General features: G+C 44.7%; 1 protein-coding gene across 1 annotated transcript in view; it reads right to left on the bottom strand.

Moving 5' to 3' along the window:
- Nucleotides 1–18,234, bottom strand: part of MAP1B (microtubule associated protein 1B) — a 90,525-nt gene extending 72,291 nt beyond the window's left edge. Inside the window, exons 1-2 of the mRNA XM_079794207.1 lie at nt 17,720–18,234; nt 8,869–8,970 (exon numbers count right to left, since the gene is read on the bottom strand). Of these exons, the coding sequence (XP_079650333.1) occupies nt 8,869–8,970; nt 17,720–17,903 (286 nt within the window). The 5' untranslated portion in view covers nt 17,904–18,234. The remainder of the gene's footprint in view (nt 1–8,868; nt 8,971–17,719) is intronic.
- Nucleotides 18,235–19,056: the final 822 nt, after the last annotated feature.

Raw genomic sequence — 19,056 nt, forward strand, 5'->3', positions numbered from 1 at the left:
AGTCTTCGTGCTATCAAGTGAACTTGCCCAGATGTGACATTTCCATTGACGGACATTTCAGGAACACAAAAGCAACCTGTATATGGAGCAGTGTCCTTGGGGCAGATGCACTAGGGATGTGTGTGTTCCCTCAGGGCACCAGCTGTTCCTTCCCCAGACGATTCCTGTGTGATGCAAACAAGGAAATCTGTGAACTTGGTCCAAAATGCTCACCTGGGGCTCCTTTACACACAGCCTCCAGTGAAACCTGTTTGATTAAGAAAGGGCTGGCAAAATGGAGGTTTAGAGGACTTTCTATACCAAGGCAGTCCTTGGAATGTTCATTTTTATCTTAACCCCTCAGACAGTTAAACCCACAAGGCACTTTTTAGAGGCAAACTCAGTTTGAGTCTCTAAAATGAGGGGTGATAACAACTGCGGACAGGGGTCATAACCAATAAAGCACCGCCTTCCCTCGGTCTTTTTTGTTCATTTTTAATTAGATAACTTTATTTTTAAATCATGTGTAGACTCTCTTGTTGCGTTTTCTGTAATCAATTATCTCATCAGTTCTAAGTAATAGCAACTCTTTAACAGAAGTTGGAATAGTTTATTAAAATAACATTATTTTTGTCTTGTGTTTATGCTAGCTTCTCCAGTCCCTGTGGCCATTTTTAAGTGTACTTCCCCAGGGGCACTGCTTACTTTCTCACGTTTTTCTATGACCAAAGAAATCTGACTTCCCAGCAATAGAAATTGCCCTAAGGTCACAACAAAGAAAACAAAGGCATAAGCCCTGGAGTATGATGTTTGGGGAAACTTGATGGTTGCCTGGGTAGCATTTAATTAGTCCTGGGTTGCGGCTGAGGGTGGGGGTGCTGGTACCTGGGTAACCTTTGTCACTACCACTAAATCCGTGGTTGAACAATCAAACTGCAATGCTTGTTATGATTTCTATTCTCACTCATCCTTCTCTTTAGGAATTTGAGAAAATCTAAATCTCTTTCTTCTCTCCTCTCTTTCACACACACACCACATACACACACACACACACACACACACACACACACACACACACACCAGTTTGTAAATTAAAAAGAAAACACTCAGTGTTTTCTAAAGCTGTGAATGAAAATTTTCCAACTGAATTATAAACAGTGGGACACCTTATTCTTTCATCTATCCCTTTACAATTACTTGCTTACTAATAAGCACTCAAAAATAGTACTTGACATTTTAAAAAGGAAATGTTAGTTTACGCTTAATCCCTCTTCCACCATTATTTCTAGCATGCCTTCATAAATGCTGAACAAACTGGCCCAGAGAGAAACATGCAAAATTGGACAGTAAAGAGTAAAGGGGCTGTACTTACTAGGTGGTTTGCCGATATCTATATACATAAAAAGCCAGTGTCCCTAACGACCAGAACGACCAAATGACCGGTCGCCTGTGAGCGGGGGCGGGGCGGGACTGGCCACTGGCGAGCGGGCTGAACTGCTGACCTTTTGGTCCCTCTCCCCGGCCCACAGGCTCCAATGGATGAGCGATGGTGAACGGGGGAATCGGGGAGTGTGGCGGGAGAACTGGGCTGGCTGTCAGGCCATTGGGATCACCAGCTCATCCCCGGCTGCTCTGGGGCTCAGGCCTGCGGGAAAGCGGGCGCCAGCAACTTCACCTCCAAGCACGTGCACCGGGCTGGCCGCTGATGGTACGCACTGCCTGCTTGGGGCCGCTCACGCCGGGGCAGGTAGGTCGCAGGCGCGCCCTGCAGCCTCGGTCAGCACCTCAAGCCCCAGCAGCAGCAGCAGCAGCGACTGGGGATGAGCTGGTGATCCCAACAGCCTGACAGCTCAGCAGCGGCAGAGGCAGCGTTGGGCCTGGGGACTGGCGAACAGGCAGAAGATGGCCCTGACCACAGGAGGCGCTGGGCCTCTAGTTGAGTACTATAAAACACACACACACACACACACACACACAAAAATCCCTGTACTAGCAAAAACCATGGGCTCTCTTTGGATTCTGCAATGAAGACAAAAGCCGCCCTGGGTTGGCAGTGTTAGAAGCTGTTCTGTAAGGCACTTAGTTGGATTTAATGGCAAATTACTGACATCCCCCCCAAATGGTTACTGGCAGCCAATTTTCTGCCACCTTCCTGCCTATGCGTGTCTATCTTGAGTGGCTCCACAGTGCCCATTAGGAACAGCTTGAGAGCCATCACAGTCGGTAGGGTAAAACATCCTTTTTACTCCAAAAAAAAAAAAAAGTGAAATGTGTAGGTATTTCTAGGGTGGTCTGAACAAGCCATCAAGAACCCCAAGGAATGAAGGCACCTGAGTGGCGATGAAACACCATGTTATTCCTTTTTGTTGTCCAAACCTGCATCAGAAAAAAATACATCCGTGTGTGAGGATCTCTGCATATAAAGAATCCCCACGTTTCAAAGTTGTGCAAAACTCGCAGGAATTATGCCTTGTGTAGCACGCACTATACATTCTCGCTCTTCTCTTTGGAAAGTTTGGCCCTTTCATCCTTTCAAAGGAATTCAGTTGGGGGCGACCAGGCATTTGACTGATGAATGAATGGGAGCACTGGGGCAGGAGCGGCTGCTGATTACTCCACCAACTGCAACCCACAGGCTGGGGAGGCTGAGGGCAGAGGGCAAGTGGAAGAAAGGCGAATGATTTGCATTAAAATGGGAGTCTCCTTCCCAGGCGGGCGGCATTGACCTCAATGGATGCTAAACAGAGATCTGGTTACTTCAACACAGATAACGCTATTTGTCGTTTTCTTCTAGTACTGGGATTCCTTCCATAACCTTAGATGACGAAGCAAGGAGAAACAGTGAGCTGAGCGGTGCTGGCATGTGGGCCGGTGCCTGTACCTGTGTGTGCGCACCTGAGAGAGAAAACATGAGGATCAAGTTCCCTCTGAAATCGCAGGCTCCTTGAGGGTTAAGTCAGCCTCTTGGATGCAACTGAACATGCATTTGTGTGCTTTATTGTTAAAGGATGGGACCCGGGCTGAAAACACATTCATTACTCCCTGCCGTAGAGCAGCTAATGCATTCTAGGCACATACTATTAGGCTATAATTCTGTACAAGACAGAGTAAACATACAAGTCTAGACAGAGAAAGGAGACTGAAAATAGTCTTAGGTCTTTGCTACAGGCGTTTTAGCATTTCCTTATCATTCTACTGGCAAGTAGTATAAAATGTCAAAGGGAGTAGAGGATTCGCATGACTTAAATTCAAGGGTCTTGATTTGAATTCTCCATCAGAAACCAATCTCCAGGCCAGATAGTTTTAGCAGTCACTCAGCACAAATCTGACCGTGCTCAGCTGTGGTTTGTTTATCTTTGAAAAGGCCTGGGTTCTTAAACAGAACCACCCATGTACACATTACAAAATCAATCACATTGTAGGAAGGTTTGTGTGAACGGGATCTAGGAGTTATAAAACCAGTGACAAAATGTAAACATGCCAAGGTCTTACTATTTATTCAGTTGCCTAAGAAAATAAACCGCCAGAAATTTTGGTTTCTTGAAACTGGCCAAGTTTACAGTCACTTGCTGATTGGAGAGAACAGAAGAAAGAATCATGTGGTAGAATGGAGTGGAAGAAGTTGCAAGGGAACAGAATGTGTGACCCCCAAATATGCTACTTTGGCACGTGGATTTTCTTGAGCAGAAGACAAGATCCCACGGATTCAAGAAAAACTTTTACTTTTCCCTGAACTGCCTAGGAGAATTTAATTAGGGGGTCTGGCTCATAGAAAGAGCTATTAACAAAGATAACATTTACTTGAATGACCTACCTGTATGGCAGGGCAAACATCTAATTACCAAACATCTGCTCTTATTGTCCTATAAATTACCCTCCTCCTCTTTGAAGCCCCAGGCCTTTATTGCATTACTTAGTTCAGGGGGGCCGGGGGTGGGGGGAGCATAAAACCCTCATCTGCCCAACTTGCCCTTCCTTGGGACTTTGTGAGGTTAAATTTGTTTTTCTCCTGTTAATCTGTCTTATGTCAATTTAGCTAATAGACCAGCTAACAGAACCTATGAAGGTAGATGAACATATTTTCCTCCCCTACACATGCATAGATTATCACACTGAGAAAACAGACTAGCACCCTCACCCACATCAGCATCCTCCGATGGGCACCAACAGGACCATTTTGAAATGATATTTGACCCTGCCCTATGGTTTGCTATGCCAGCACCTTAGCATTATGCCTCCTTTTTGCTCTCACATCCAAAGGACCTTCCTAAACTCAGTCATGGAATGTTGCTGCCCCCTACACATAATCAGCAGCGATGTTCCTTCTGATCATGCTGAAGGTTAATTGTTTCTCTGAGAAACATCTTTAATACAAACTTTAATATCATTACAAAAAGCAAGTTAGCCAATATCTAAATCCAGTATTTCCCATAGATAATAATAATCACCAAATATACAAGTCAAATACATATTCAATAAGGGAGACAATTTTAACACTAGCTCACATTTATTGTTTTACTATGTGATAAGCATTGTTTCAAGATCTTTACATGCATTAATTCATTTGATCCTCATGAAAATTCTGAGGTATTATAAGCTGAGGCATAAAACGATTAAGCGACTTGTCTGAGATCCTATAGCAAATAATTGTCAGAGCTAGGATCCAGAATCTGCACTCTTAATCATTATGCTATGTTGCTGGTGAAGATTTGGATTCTCAAAAATTTTTAATTATTTTAGTAGGCAGAAGACACAGTGACGGAAAAAAGAATATTAAAATTAATTTTCCTTCTGGTATCCCTTGTCCTGGGAATGGTTTGTGTTTGTTGTTTTGAAATGTTTGCCTGACACCAATAATTATGGAGCACTTCTTATAATCCCTAGGAGACATCCTGCTCTATTGTTATATGGAGATGACAATAAAAGTTAAATTAGGGAAAGAATCAAATAGGAATGGAGAATGAAGCATGGTAACTAGCTCTACTCTTGTGGTAAGACTTATAAAAATGATTTTCATCCAACATAATTAAGGTACAAAAAACATGCTACATACGTAAATAAAACTTTTAGGACAGTATTTGAATTCCTAAATATAAGCAAACATAAGACTGTCACTCTGTTTTGAAAAGATTCAAGTGTTCAACACTCACTGGAGTGGAAGCCTGAGGAGTGTTGGTGAAGGAGGGCCTAACGTTTCCTCTCACAATGACTGGTCTTGCTTGAGCCCAGCTTAGATGTGGCCTGGAATGGTTTTACGTCGGGGCAACTCAGCAGAGACCTGCTTTGCCCTGATGTACTTTGGGCACACAGCAGATGTTTATTGAAGGATTTTTAGGGAAGGCAATGTTGCAACAGGTTTTGGAAAATAAGATGGCCTTCGATGACTGACCATCCCAAGAATCAAAGTATGCCAGAGCTGGTCAGATCCCAGGTCTCACATCCTGGAGAACAGTGGGAGGGGTACCTACAACCTCACCATTCATACTATACGACCCCCACTTATGCAGAGAAAGCATCATAGTCCAGGTTCCTGCTTCAAGGATATTTATTCAAGATGACTAAACCTTTCAGGGTGGTCTTAAATAAGACCTGCAATCCTGAAGAAATAGGCAAAATGAATCTCAAAACCACATTCAAAAACTAGTACATTATGCTATGTTGCTTGTGAGGTTTTGGATTCTCAAAAAGTGTTAATTATTTTAATAGGCAGAAGACACAATCATGGAAAAAAGAATATTAAAATTAATTTTCCTTCATGAGCTGTGAGGTGCATTTGAGGCAATCACCAGTCTTTTATAAGCCATCTCTAGACACAGCACCTAGCACAGCACTGATACAACTAGCTAGGTAACCAGCCCTTACTGTAGGTGACAGGAAAGGAGAGAGAATGGTACATTAGGCTAAAGTGGTGGTTTGGGGGAGACATGACCTTCCTAGTCCACTAGAGTAATGCTAGGTCTTTGTCCAAAAACAGTTAATTCTTTAGCAATTCTTGCAGCCTTGCATTTTGCAATACACAGCTGTCATTCTATAAAGTCAACCCAAGTATGAATGAACACAATCGGAATCACAGGCTTTGTTTACACCCCCCCCCCCCAAACAAAACAAAAGAAGTAGTCTTACAAACAGTGATAGTAAGAAAGCCAGAACAATCTACAGAGAAAGGATAAAAGCTTGAATTTACATATTGAAACATACTTGTTGGAAAAGGGTACTTCCCTTATTTTCCTTTTTGTGAGATGATTTTAACAGTTATGGAGATGTGCAAGACACAAAAATACAACACAGTAACAATGAGAGAAACACATACTGTACCTTTACTTCAGCAAATCATGTGCCATCTGATAATTCCAGGATCATTCTCTCTTTTCTCAATACAAAGAGCTGATTTTGCATGTGGCTTTGCAGCAGATTTAACTTTTAATGAGCTAATTCTTGCTATGTTTTTATTAGCACATTTACTTGATTCCATGCTTGAGGTTCACAATTCATTTGCTAACCGGAATATATAGGATTTTATTCTAATATCAAACTCAAAGAGAAGAACTGAGTCTGTCTCATGGGTATACTGCTGCAGTCAAATGTGATTCATTAAGGCACTGACATTCTGTAAGTGGTTTCAAATCTCAGTATGGACAAGGCTAATTGAACATGATGTGGTCAGTCAAAAAGAGGCTGAACCTACTCCTGATTTTATATCAATGCCAATAAAATTAGCAATCATACAACAAAATCATGTAGACAGAAAGGAGTATGCTCTACTCTATTTTACATAAAATTTAAGTGATATTCAAGAAATAAAATGTAATATGGTACCTAAGAATGATCAATGGCAGAGCTTTGAGAAAAACATCCCAGGTTTGGAGTCTTTATGGGCCAGCAATTCTGCTCATAACCCCAAATGTAACCAACTGAGAGAAATATGGGTCACTGTTCTCAAGAGGAAGATAAGATGAGTGAGTCTAACTACATTCTCAGGCCTAGAGGTCAGAGTGAGGCAAGAGAGTAAGAAGCTAGGAAAATCCTTTGGCAAGTGGCATGAGGAAACTGAGACAGACAGCTAAACAGATGGCTGAGCAATTTACAGGGAGTTAATAAATCCCAAGATCTCATCTTTCCTGACCAAGGACACTTAGGATCAAATAATTTACACATTTGAGACCAAGCTGGGACAGACTGGCCTCAGTCCCAGTCCCTTTCCAGTGACATTCTTTGAAGGTGAAACTGACCAGAGAATGACCCTGGTCCCTCTATACGCTTATTTTGATGCATCGACATATCAGTCTACGGCCATACCACCCTGAATGCGCCCGATCTCGTCTGATCTCGGAAGCTAAGCAGGGTCGGGCCTGGTTAGTACTTGGAAGGGAGACATATCAAAGGACACACCTGGAAAGCTGACGAATATTCTATTGAGATCCTCCCCTAAAATTCCCATCTTTAGAAAACAGATAAAAACCCTCCAGGCAAAGGACCCAGTGTGTGCCTCTCCCTTGGGCATGCACACGCCTTCCCCCGCTTCTTTCCTCAGGTGTGTATCTTTGCTTTATTTCTAAGCTCTACAAGTTCCCAGGATACTTACAACCAGGGGAGCAGCAGGCAGCGGCCGCTCATCCTGAGCAACCCCCGGAACCTGTCTGCAAGGGCCCTCCTTTTGCCTCTACAACTTGTTTCCTGCGTCCACACCGCCCAGCTGACTCACTGCTGCCTCTTTCTAAAGGACCAATGCAGCTCCGCCTAGGCTCACTCCTGTGGCTATGATCTTGCCTCTTCTATCTTAAGCCTGTCCTTTGTTTCACTGTCCCCAGCTCTAATAAACATACCTCAAAATCACTGGACTAGTATCGTGAAGTATTTCCTGCATGAAGTCAAGAACCCACACATTCCAGACTGTTGCCAGGGCAGACCTGCCTCAGTCCTGGTCCCTTTTCAGTGACTGGTTATTGGGAGCATCTTCACATATGACAAATTTTTTTTGTCCTTACCTTTAATTTCCTGTAGTATTCTTTTTCATCTCTGAAAGAAAGGCTATTTTAACAGCAATTGCAACCTCAGACTCTTTTACCCCTATTAAGAAAAGTGTATGATATTGCAAGGATGAAATTATGATGTATATTTTATTTTGAAATGCAGATGTTTCCTTTTTCTTGGGAGGGTGTCAAGTTGTGAGATTCTGGAGGCATCTAATTTATATTCATAGCTTCATTGGAGTAATATTTAAGGTCAGAGTACAGTGAGATAGCAAAAAATAATAATAATAACAAAATACCCCAGAACTTTAAAAACCTCTAATAGTACACAAAATATATAACCCACACAGTGACAACTTAAGTTGGCTTTCTTAAAATATGGCTTCTGAGTAACCTAATCTATATATATATATATATATATATATATATATATATATATATATATATATACACATATATATAAAAACCCAGTGACCGGAACGTTGGAACCACCAGAACAACCGGTGGCTATGACGCGCACTGAGGCAGCCAACCAGCCTGATCCGGGCCCCGATCGGCCCCTAACACCCCAATCGGGGGTGGGACCGGCTGCCAACCGCCCTCGGCCCCCTACCCCAGCTGGCCCTGCCCCCAATCGGCCCCCAACACCCCAAGCAGGGGCGGGGCCAGCCAGCCAACTGCCCATGGCCCCTCCCCCCCACTGGCCTGGCCCAATGGGCCCTCATCAGGGCAGGTGGGCTGGACCCCACTTGTGCATGAATTCATGCACCAGGCCTCTAATAGATAATAACAAATACAAAGAATCCTTCAGCAATAAGAGAAAGTCTTTTTTGATAACCCAGGCAGAGTTTTCCAGTCAATGGCCTATTTCCCCATCCTTTCAAATTCTAAGTTGACTAATAGTACACCCAAGTCTCACCTGGGACCTCCGGAGAGAATCTTGCAGAGTGTCGAGATACAAAAAGTTTCAGTTCCTGGTCTAAGTTGCATTCAATCAGGTTTGTGTCCCATGATCGGATTCCTAAGGAGGAAAAGGAAGACAGTTGACAGACTTCCAGTTAGTCATTTCAGAATGGTTAGGAAAGCATCACTGTGACAAGTCTCAGGCTTCCAGGGAGGATGTGGAAACTCCTTTTCTGAAGAGCTTGGTGATGGGATGCCCACAAGATGGGAGGGCCGGGGAGGTCTCTCCGCCAGGCCGCAAGGGAGGAATAACTAGCAATGTGGACTGAACTTCTGCCCCTCATAAAGCGTAAATGCAGCTTTTCTGCAAGAGTAAAAGAAAACAGTTATTAGGAAAATGACAGGCTTTCCTCCAGTGAGGGAATAGAAAGGACAGAAAGATGGTGAGTTCTGGAGCAATTAAGAGGCCACCAGACAATCTGGCTTCCCCATGGTCTACTTGTAAGTGGCAAGAAAATGTAGGATGAGGGTGGGAAAGCCAGCAGCACAGGGGCTGGCATTCGAGTCCAGGCCTTTGCTTTTTAAATGTTCCTGCAGTGTGCCTATGCATTTTGTGTGCATGTACGGTTTCTTTTCTTTATCCATCCCACTTTTGACCTTAGTTTGTTAACCCCCTGGATATCAATCCAAAGTTTGTGTGATCTTTGGTAAAAAGGCTAGATCTCAATCTTCAAGACTTGGCCTGTCTGTCCTCCCAGGCATTTATTTTACCTGATCAGCTTGGCAAGCAGCTCTTTCATTCACAATTGTTAGTTGTGTTGCATTTTCTTATCCAGAGGCAAAGAAATGTGGCCACTTTTTATATTTCATAAACTTTCTGCAGAGTTGGGGGCCATGCACTGTCTATTCCCACAGAAGCTCAGGCTTCCATTCACTAGGCTGGAAGCTGGGGTGAGAGGACACCCGGGCAAGGACTGCTGTTGCCCTCCCTCCCTAGTCTCCTCCTTCCTGCCCCTCTGCCCTCCTCTCTCCTGCCCTCCCAACGGAGATGCAGAGAGGAGCTCAGAGGACATCAGAGAAGGGAAATCTGAGGAGCAATCCAGGGGCAACTGAGGAACCACAAAACTCTGGAGTGGGTATGTGTTTTATATATTCTTATAGTTCCCCAAATAACTAGATGGCTCACAGTAGAGCCAGTATATAGTGTCCATAATTGTACCTTTGCACGGGCATACTTAACTGCCAGGAACAAATCTCTGGAACAACAATCATTTACTACATACCTACTAAGGGCGGGGCTTGAAAGTAGGTATAACACAGCTAGTGAATTATCATTTTTGCTGGTCATTAGTCAGGTGCACAGACTTGGAAGTACATAGAGGAGAGTGTTATTTAAATACACCTCTAAATCCTAAATGCATATCTGCATTTATTCCCATTTATCTCTTGTTCATTCTTCCTATTTTGCAAAGAATCAAGGTAGATTAGATTAGATGAGATAGGTGGGAAGGCAGGAAGGCAGGAAGGAAGAAAGGGAGAAAGGAAGAAAGAAAGGAAAAAAGGACACCCGGGCAAAAGATACAATTATGGATACTATATACTGGCTCTACCATGAGCCATCTAGTTATTTGGGGAAATATAAAAATATAAGAAAGAATACACACACATTACAAAATATTCTGGAAACTCAGTTGACTATACATCAAAAATATCTTCAGCCCTGCCCTGACTGGTTTGGCTCAGTGGATGGAGCGTTGGCCTTCGGACTCAAGGGTCCCAGGTTCGATTCCGGTCAAGGACATGTACCTTGGTTGCAGGCACATCCATGGTAGGGAGTGTGCAGGAGGCAGCTGATCCATGTTTCTCTCTCATAGATGTTTCTAACTCTCTATCCCTCTCTTCCTATCTGTAAAAAAATCAATAAAATATATTATATATATATATATATATATATCTTCAGCCCTAGCCGGTGATGCTAAGTGGTTAGAACATCGGCCTGCACACCAAAGGGTCTTGGGTTCGATTCCCAGTCAAGGGCGCCCAAAATAATATGTATATGTATTCATATTATACACCAAACACTTTTTCAACTATGAAGAATATTTTCCAATAGATGTATGTCCACTATAAGGAGATAGATATTTCTCCACAGTAATCCTTGGGAATAATTCAGGTGTCAAAGAGTTAACATTCGTAAAGAGAGGCTAAGTTGTAAGGGAGAATTTTATGAGTCTCCCTGGAAACATTATCAGTCTCAGTTTGCATTTGTGCTAATGGAGTATTTAAATTTTAACAAGAAAAGCATGTTGAGATATCGTGGATCTTTTTAGTGCAGAAATGATAAATGGGTTCTTTTTGTTTCACAGAAAGCTTGACAGGTTGAGGGGTCTGAATTCATTAGAATATTTTACTTCAATATAAACATACACTATTTACTCATCTAGTGTGAAAAATTGAGGAGTCCTGTCTGAGCTGCTTAATTAGTAATTGTTGATTGGATCCTCTGTGCTCAGGTCGGAGCGCTACTTTGTCTTCTGGCTTGTCAAGTTGGGTCAATAAGTTAATAATGAGGCATATGTAATGAAATTAAATTCATACAATTTTTCTGCCTTTGTTCTGAGTAATGTCCAAAGTGCTACACCATTTGAATGACTTCATCTAGGGTTAGACGTAGACTTGCTCTTACATTGTTGTTTGCCATTTTTCCGTTGGCCTCAATTAACTTGTCATGACACACACAATGAAATCTTTGTGTTATATTTCATAAAGTTCCTGGTTATATGATCTATAATTTAGCAATGGAAAAAGTATGAAATAATAGAAACACCATTTAACAATTTTTAAATTACACTAGTAAATAGCGGCTAAAAAATATTTCCCATTTTAGTGCACCAAATGAAACTAAAAAATTAAGGTTCTCTTTTCAAGGGAGCAATTTCTAGCCAAATTATTTCTTAGCAATGCATAATCACTACTACCACTTATAAAATAAATGTTATAATGGATTTATTGGTTATTTTAGTTAGGAAATTTTTGGAGTTATACCACTTTCTATACCAATTTTAGAAACAAAATACTTTGTAATTATTTTGTACCTTTTAACAGATGATGTCAATAAAGAGAAATCGTATTTCTCAATGAAGGTTCATGCTGCATTTAGTAGATTATATATCTCCCCTTTGTCTAAGAGGAAGCCACTAGTGGGCCCTCTAAAGCTTACAGGACAAAAAATATATGTATCTTCTTTGGCCCTTCCCACATTCTCCCCTGAATTCAGAGGGAATAGTAGAGTGCTGGCTTTCAAAAGCAGGTCATCCTGGTCTCTGATGGGTTGTAGAGAAGCCAGGATAAATTCCTGGCCCTTTTCTGATGATCCCCCTCCTCCCCCCCACCCCCACCCCGCCAAGTAAACAACAGGTCAAGCTCTTCCCTGAGGCTTTGCTTCTCCAACCCTCCATGGAGACTGCTCCTTACTGGCTTACCCAAGTGGGGGCAAAACAACAATCCCACCCCTTGGAGGAGACAAACCTCCACTTTTTAAACTATGGCCAGGCATCCTGAGAACTCTCCCACCTAATCTGGAAGGAGTGCCATCACTCTGTCACCAGTTCTCCAGCCACAGAGATCAGGGGGTAACAAAGGATCTTTCCTTCTCACCTCTTCGACCTCACGTGGTAGTAGTGCACAGAGGGCAGGCGAGAGTGCACGTGAAGTTTTAGGTGGAAAAAGAAGAAAAGGCTGTATGTATGTGTATGTATGTGTGTGTACGGGCGGTGGGGGGAGGAGGGGTCACTGTCATCAGAGAAGTCAAAGTGAACAATGAGGAGCCAGGTTCCCTAACTTTATACTGGTTAGATCTGGCCAAGTTTATCAGTCATGCAAGCATTCTGCAGGATTCTTTCATGAAACCAACAATTTTTAAAAAACACCTTCCGTTTAAAGGCTAAACGCTATATTCCTAAAAGAGGCAGTAGACTGAAGAAAGCAGAAGCTCATGACCATGCATTCCATGTTGAAATGGCCCGTGCGTTCTATCTGACAGTTATTTGGGCCTTTGACAAGTAGATTTTCCTCCATCAGCTTTAGTTACTTCCTCTGAGAAACTGGCTTTTCAATATTTTCTACAAGTATCTAAGTGATTAACCTATACCCCGAAGATTCTTTTTGTAAAACTCTGCTAAAAAGTGATCAAGTCATGTTGGTATCATAAACTAAAGAAACAAAATTAAACAAAGGAAATGCTAAACTCAAGGTTTTATTTCTCAGAGAAAAGTTGTCCTATTTTTTTCCTTGACCTAACCTTTAATTTACTTTCTTCCTTTTTTTTTAAGCCAACAACGTGACGTTCATAATATATATTTTATGTACTATGCTAACAATATCTTACATACAGAGCTCATCATTTCAAAATATTGATGATAAATGGTATTAGTAAATATCACAAACAAAAGAAGTGATTCATAATAATTTATTTTATTGGCCTGAAAGTTGTAACTTATTTAAAAAAGTAAGCTTTCGGAGAAGATTAACAATGAATCATCAATTTAATGACCTTAAATTTGGGAAATGGCTTACATTTCAGCATGGATCATAGAACCCTTAGATAATACCAACTAAGCAGTGCAAGCAGAAATCCATCTGCCTTTTGACTTTGAAAAGTATAAAGACGAATATAATAAATTTAACACTCTCTAACATTTCTTTTAATTCCCACGATGTGTTGACTTTTTTTCCTGTTGAAATAAAATGAAAACCAAACCCAAATTTTCCTGGGTTCTTAATTCTATTAGCCATCTTAGACTGAAAATATTCAATAAGGTAACATCAGAAAGTTCCAATGGATTCAGCTAAAGTTACATCTAAAAATTCAGGGCTGTCCTTGCCGGTTTGGCTCAGTGGATAGAGTGTTGGCCCACGGACTGAAGAGTCCTGGGTTCGATTCCAGTCAAGGGCATGTACCTTGGTTGTAGGCTTGATCCCTGGCCCTGGTCGGGCCCAGATGGGAGGCAACCAATTTATGTGTCTCTCTCACATGGATGTTTCTCTCTCTCTCTCTGTCTCTCCCCCTCCCTCTACAAAAATCAATGGAAAAATATCCTGTGGTGAGGATTAACAAAAGAAAATTTAAAAAATTAATCAATAAAAATCCAGGGCAGTAGATGTTACACAGTAGATGTATCTTTTTATGAACAAATATTGCTGATTCCCAATGCTACCCAGAGGAAGGTTACCCTCTTTAATAGTAATTGAAAGCATTAAACTGACAGTATTCCTTCGAAACAATAAAAATGAAGCAGTGGCAACTCCTCTCACAAGGCTTCCGTTTGCAAGGCATGGATGCAGGTAGGCCATGTCCTAAAATAAACGGGGGGAGGGGTGCCCTGCTAAAAATGGGATGGCTGTTAGGTTCATGTTGGGGACCAATTAGAGAGGGGGCAAAAAAGGATCCAAGAAGCTGTAGGTGGTGGTAATGACAATGGTTGGGGATAAAGTCCTGCATGGCAAATGAAATAAATCTAGACCAGTCTCAGGAAAGACTATTGTTTCAAACTTGAGAAGAAATGACCAAACCTTACATTTTCCTTCTTGAATACAGTTGAGTGATCATCTCTCTTCCTTGGTTTCAAGAATCATTTACTAAGCATCCACACTGGGATGTTTCAGGCCTGTTGATTTACTGCATTAGCACCATCTCCCTACAGATTGATTTCCTAGGCTTCCTCAATAATCGAATGGCCAAAAAGAAAATAATTAATTAATTAATTAATTAATTAAAATAAATAATCGGATGGCAAAAATCCAAGTCACCAGGGTCTCCAAACCCACAGCGCACCAGTTAAGGTGGGAGGGCAAACAGGAAGCAAGAGTGACAGATGCTGAACTGCTTTCCCGGCCTGCAGCACACAATCAGAGCCGCAGCCCCTGGAGCATCTCCATCTTGCTTCACGCGGCGTGGCCCACAGGCACCAGCAGCCACAGCAGTGGTATCAGAGTGACCTCTGGAGGAGGCCCAGCTGGGACCCGAAGGCCGAGGCAGCAGCGTGTCAGGCCCCGGGAAACAGAGCTGGCCTGCCCTGTTGCTAAGTCATCTCACACTGCCTGAAAAGCTATGGGACCACTTAGCACTGGAAGGCCCTGAAGCTTGAGCTGCATCCGAGACCCCAGGGCTCAGGAGAGCAATCTCCAGAGGAAAGCAGCATCTGCTCCTGTGTGTAAGGAAATGGCTCTGCTCCTCACTTGGTTGATTCTTAATGGGATCAATACAGCCATCTCAGAGTTCCATGCAAAGCCTGACCAAATTAGGGAATGAAAACTCAGGAAGGCATGGTGATTGGAAAGGGAACATGAGGGGTCTTCTGGGATTCCAGTCATGTCAGGTTCTTGATCTGGGAAACACAGGTGTTTCCTGTGAAATTTTTGTGAAAATTCACCGAGTTCCTCATCTGTGATACTTGCCTTTTCCTCTCTATATACCACTTCATTAAAAATGTTTAAAAATTAAAAGAAAATGTCAGGAAGACAAATCTGAACTTTATCACTAAGTGCTAGTGGTGTAAAACCAGAGGACATGTGTCCTTAAATGTGTCTATTTTATCCTCAAACGGAAGCAGCTTGAATGAACCCTCAGAGGAATGAGATACTGAAAGGATAGGATGATCAGCGGAGTAACAAAGCAGGGAGATAATTATGGTGGGAAGATGATTTCTGAACCACCTCCCTGCATGGGCGCAGCCCACAAGTGGACGGCTATACAAAGGCAAGCTCTGAAAACTGCTGTTTGATCTCCCTCTGAGATTAGCCTGCCCTGCACTAACATAACGACAAGGCCAGAAAACCAGTGCTGCTGCAGGGGTAGCCCTTCTGTCACCAGTGGTGTGACCTTGAGCCGGTCCCCTCATCCTTCCTGCCTTTCTGGGCCCTCATCTCTAAAATGGGGCTGATGACCTCTCTCCTGGCACCACATCGGATGGTTATGAAAATTTTATAGACAGAAAAGCACCTCTTAATGTATTATTATCCCCTGGCAATGGTGCTGACACATACATGCACAAAACAAAACATTTTTTTTAAAGCCAAAGTCATTGATTCATAAAGAGCCACACCCAAAGTCAGTACCTGTGAAATTTTCTAAGGAGATAATGTGCAAATACACTAAATTAGAACAGATCAGATTAAAAGCTTATAGTTTGAAAATAAGGGTTATTGAGATGTTCTAATAAGGCATATCACTATTGAAATATTTTATTCTTGATTTTTCCCCGAATAAAATAGTCTTAATTCTGCTCACTTTTCTTTCTTTTTTTTTTTCTTTTCTTTTCTTTCTTTCTTTTTTTTTTTTCCTTTTTTCATTTTTAGCTGAAAGGGAAAATCTGTGCCTTAAAGTTAAACAAAAGAACCAGGTCTACAACTCCAGTCCCCACCCTGCAGCCTTTTGTTCTGGGGACAGCCAAATGCAGAGGCAAATGACTGACAAACGTTTATTTTCTCATCTAAAATAAGGTTTTTCTTTCGGCTTTTGGGAAGGGGGGCTGGCGGGGAACTGGGGCTGCGAGAACGCCCTTTGTCCGCCTCGGGCTGCCGTAGAGACCGCACTGCGGACTGCACCACGCCCACCCGCCGGTGTCTCCTGGCAGAAAAGCTCCAGCAGAACCCCAAGAGAAAAGAGCGCGGGCTGGGGCTGGGGCTGGGGCTGCGGGGGGGACCCGGCGACCTCAGTCAGGGGCGAGGGGAAGTGTGGGACGCCGGGGACGCAGGGAAAGGCAGAGACCAGGGCTGCCAACCGGGGACTTGGAGCACAACAAAGCTGGGCTCGGGCAGAGGTGGGGGCACGCAGCACCCCCGAGCCCGAGGCCCAGGCGGGCTGAGCCCGAAGGGGGCGCCGCAGTGCGGAGGCAGGTGGAAGCACTGCGGCAGCCCTGGTGGGGCTGAGGGGTGGATCGGTCCGCGTGCCCGAGGCTACGCCCGTGGGACCCTCGCGGCCCCGCCTTGGGGCCCTGGCGAACCGCTATTCGGTCTCTGCAGGGCGCGCTCCCAGTGCGCGCACCGGGAGAGGCGCTGGCCCTGCCCGCCAAACCCCCCCCCCTTGCCCCCTCCCCCCCCAAGCCATCACTCTGGAGGTTGAGACTTTTAAAATAAGAAGCCCCACCCCACAACTTGGGGTCCCATTGTCCTTTCTCAAAGCTGTAACCAAGGTCCCAGGGGCTGTAACTAGGCGGGCGCCGTCAGGGAATGAAGTGCAAGCGGCTCTCCATCTGCGTCCCGGGGGAGGCGGGGGCGGGAGGGGGGGTACGGGCGTGGCTATAGGACTAGCCTAGTCATTCCAAGGAAAGAAAAGAGCGGAAGGTTGTAAGCCAGAAAAAGGCGTTTCTCAGGGGTCGGAGGTGGCTGTGCTGAGGGTGATTCCCACCCGGGCCCTGGCACATGGTGCTTCCACCTCGGGTCTGGCGGGGATGGGGGTGTCCATCATTTTGTGGGGTGAGAGAGGGGTTGAAAGGAGTGGCTGCATAAGCCCCCCCCGCCCCCCCGCCCCCCCAGCCCTTGCTTCCTGCGCCAGCGGCAGGATGGTGGCCTCTGCTCCCCTGACACCTGCATTTCATTTAGCGGGAGAGGCGGTGGGTAGCTCGGATCTGCAGACCCAGCCTGGTGACGGATCCCTCAAGGTTAGGAGACTCCCGCCGGGTCTCAAATCCCATTCGCATTATTCTCCGAAATTAGCTCACAAAACAGTCCGGGGCCGTGTGCGGGAAGTGGCGGGGATAGGTGGGTGCGGGGCGCGCCTGAAGAAGAGGGTGGCCGCTGCGCCCCTGGGTGGGGTCGCGTTTGTGCGTCTCCCCGAGCTCCTCCCGCGGGGGCGCGGGGCCTCTTACCGAGCTCAATGTTGCCTATGGCGCGTCGCAGGTGTTCCTCGGTCACTATCTCGCCGACCACCACCAGCAGGTAGAACTTGCTGTCGAGGAAGCGATGCGACAGGCTGGGCGAAGTGGACGCCGCCGGGTTGGCGAGGCTGCCGGACAGCTCAGGCTCCGCGGCTTCCACCACCACGGTCGCCATCCTGCCGGCCCGCTAAGCCTCGGCGAGGTGGCCCGCTCCGGCTGCTCCTCTCCTCTGCCGCAGGAGAAAGGATTCTCTCGGAAGGTGCTGTCGCCGCTCCGCCCCCTGCGTCCTCCCTCCTCCTGGCGCTGTGCACCGCCTCCCCCTCCGCCCTCTCCTGGAGCGGGAGGCGGAGAGGGGTAGGGAGTGAGAGCGGGAGGGGCGGCGCCGCTTTTATATGGAGACGAGGCTAGCAGCGGAGGAGGAAGAGGAGGAGGAAAGGACCACCCGGCACCTCCTCGAGCGGCGGCTGCCTCCTCTCCAGCAGCCGTTGGCCCCGGGGCTGATGTCATCTGCAGCAAATCATCTCACTCGCGGCCCGGAAGCTGGAGGGACGAGGTGTGCGGACAATGGTCAGGGCCGGGCCTGACAGTCAAAGGGTTGGGGAAATCTAAGGGCCCTGGTTGCAGTTGTGAAAACGCTCCAACCTACATCCCCCAAACTGCCCCCCACCCCACCCCGTTCGTGCTGGAGAACGGGATGGTTTTCCATAGGCAGAAGGGGGGTATTTATCTTGTCCAAGCTGCACAAGTCGGGCCTCTGCCTTGTGTCCTGTGATGAAGCCAGGTTCTCAGGAGCTGTGATACCATAGCAGGCATGGTGTTCAGGGTACCCCGCCCAGCAAGACAGAACCTATCTTTGCTTTGGCCTGGTGGAATTAGGAGGACATACAGTACTTGCCAGTATTAAAGAAGTCATCAAAAAAAAAAAAATGCAAAAACTAAACCTATTGTTCAGGGTTTGGACCTTACTCTGCAAGGCCCAGTGATGAAAATATCCTGGCTTTGTGGTATTCGTAGGAAATGAGAGGCATACAGATGCATTAGCCTACATACAGATTTCTTTTCTTAAAAATGTGCTGAACAGATAGTATCAGGCATAACAAAGAATAAAGAGAAGATACTGTCTCTATCCAGCAGGATTACAGTAACTATAATGTACTTTTCAGTTCCTTGGGGAACACACAAGCAACATTATTTCCTGTGACAATTGTGTCTTTTAAAATATATGAAGCATTGGGAATTTTGATTGCCTTCGTCTATGTTTAGAAGAACTCATAAAAATGTTTTTTTTTATAAAAAATGTTTTTCAAAGGCAGCTCATCTACAGCCAT

The sequence above is a fragment of the Cnephaeus nilssonii genome (genome assembly GCF_951640355.1).
Source record: "Cnephaeus nilssonii genome assembly, chromosome: 2".
NCBI classification, from domain to species: Eukaryota; Metazoa; Chordata; class Mammalia; order Chiroptera; family Vespertilionidae; genus Cnephaeus; species Cnephaeus nilssonii.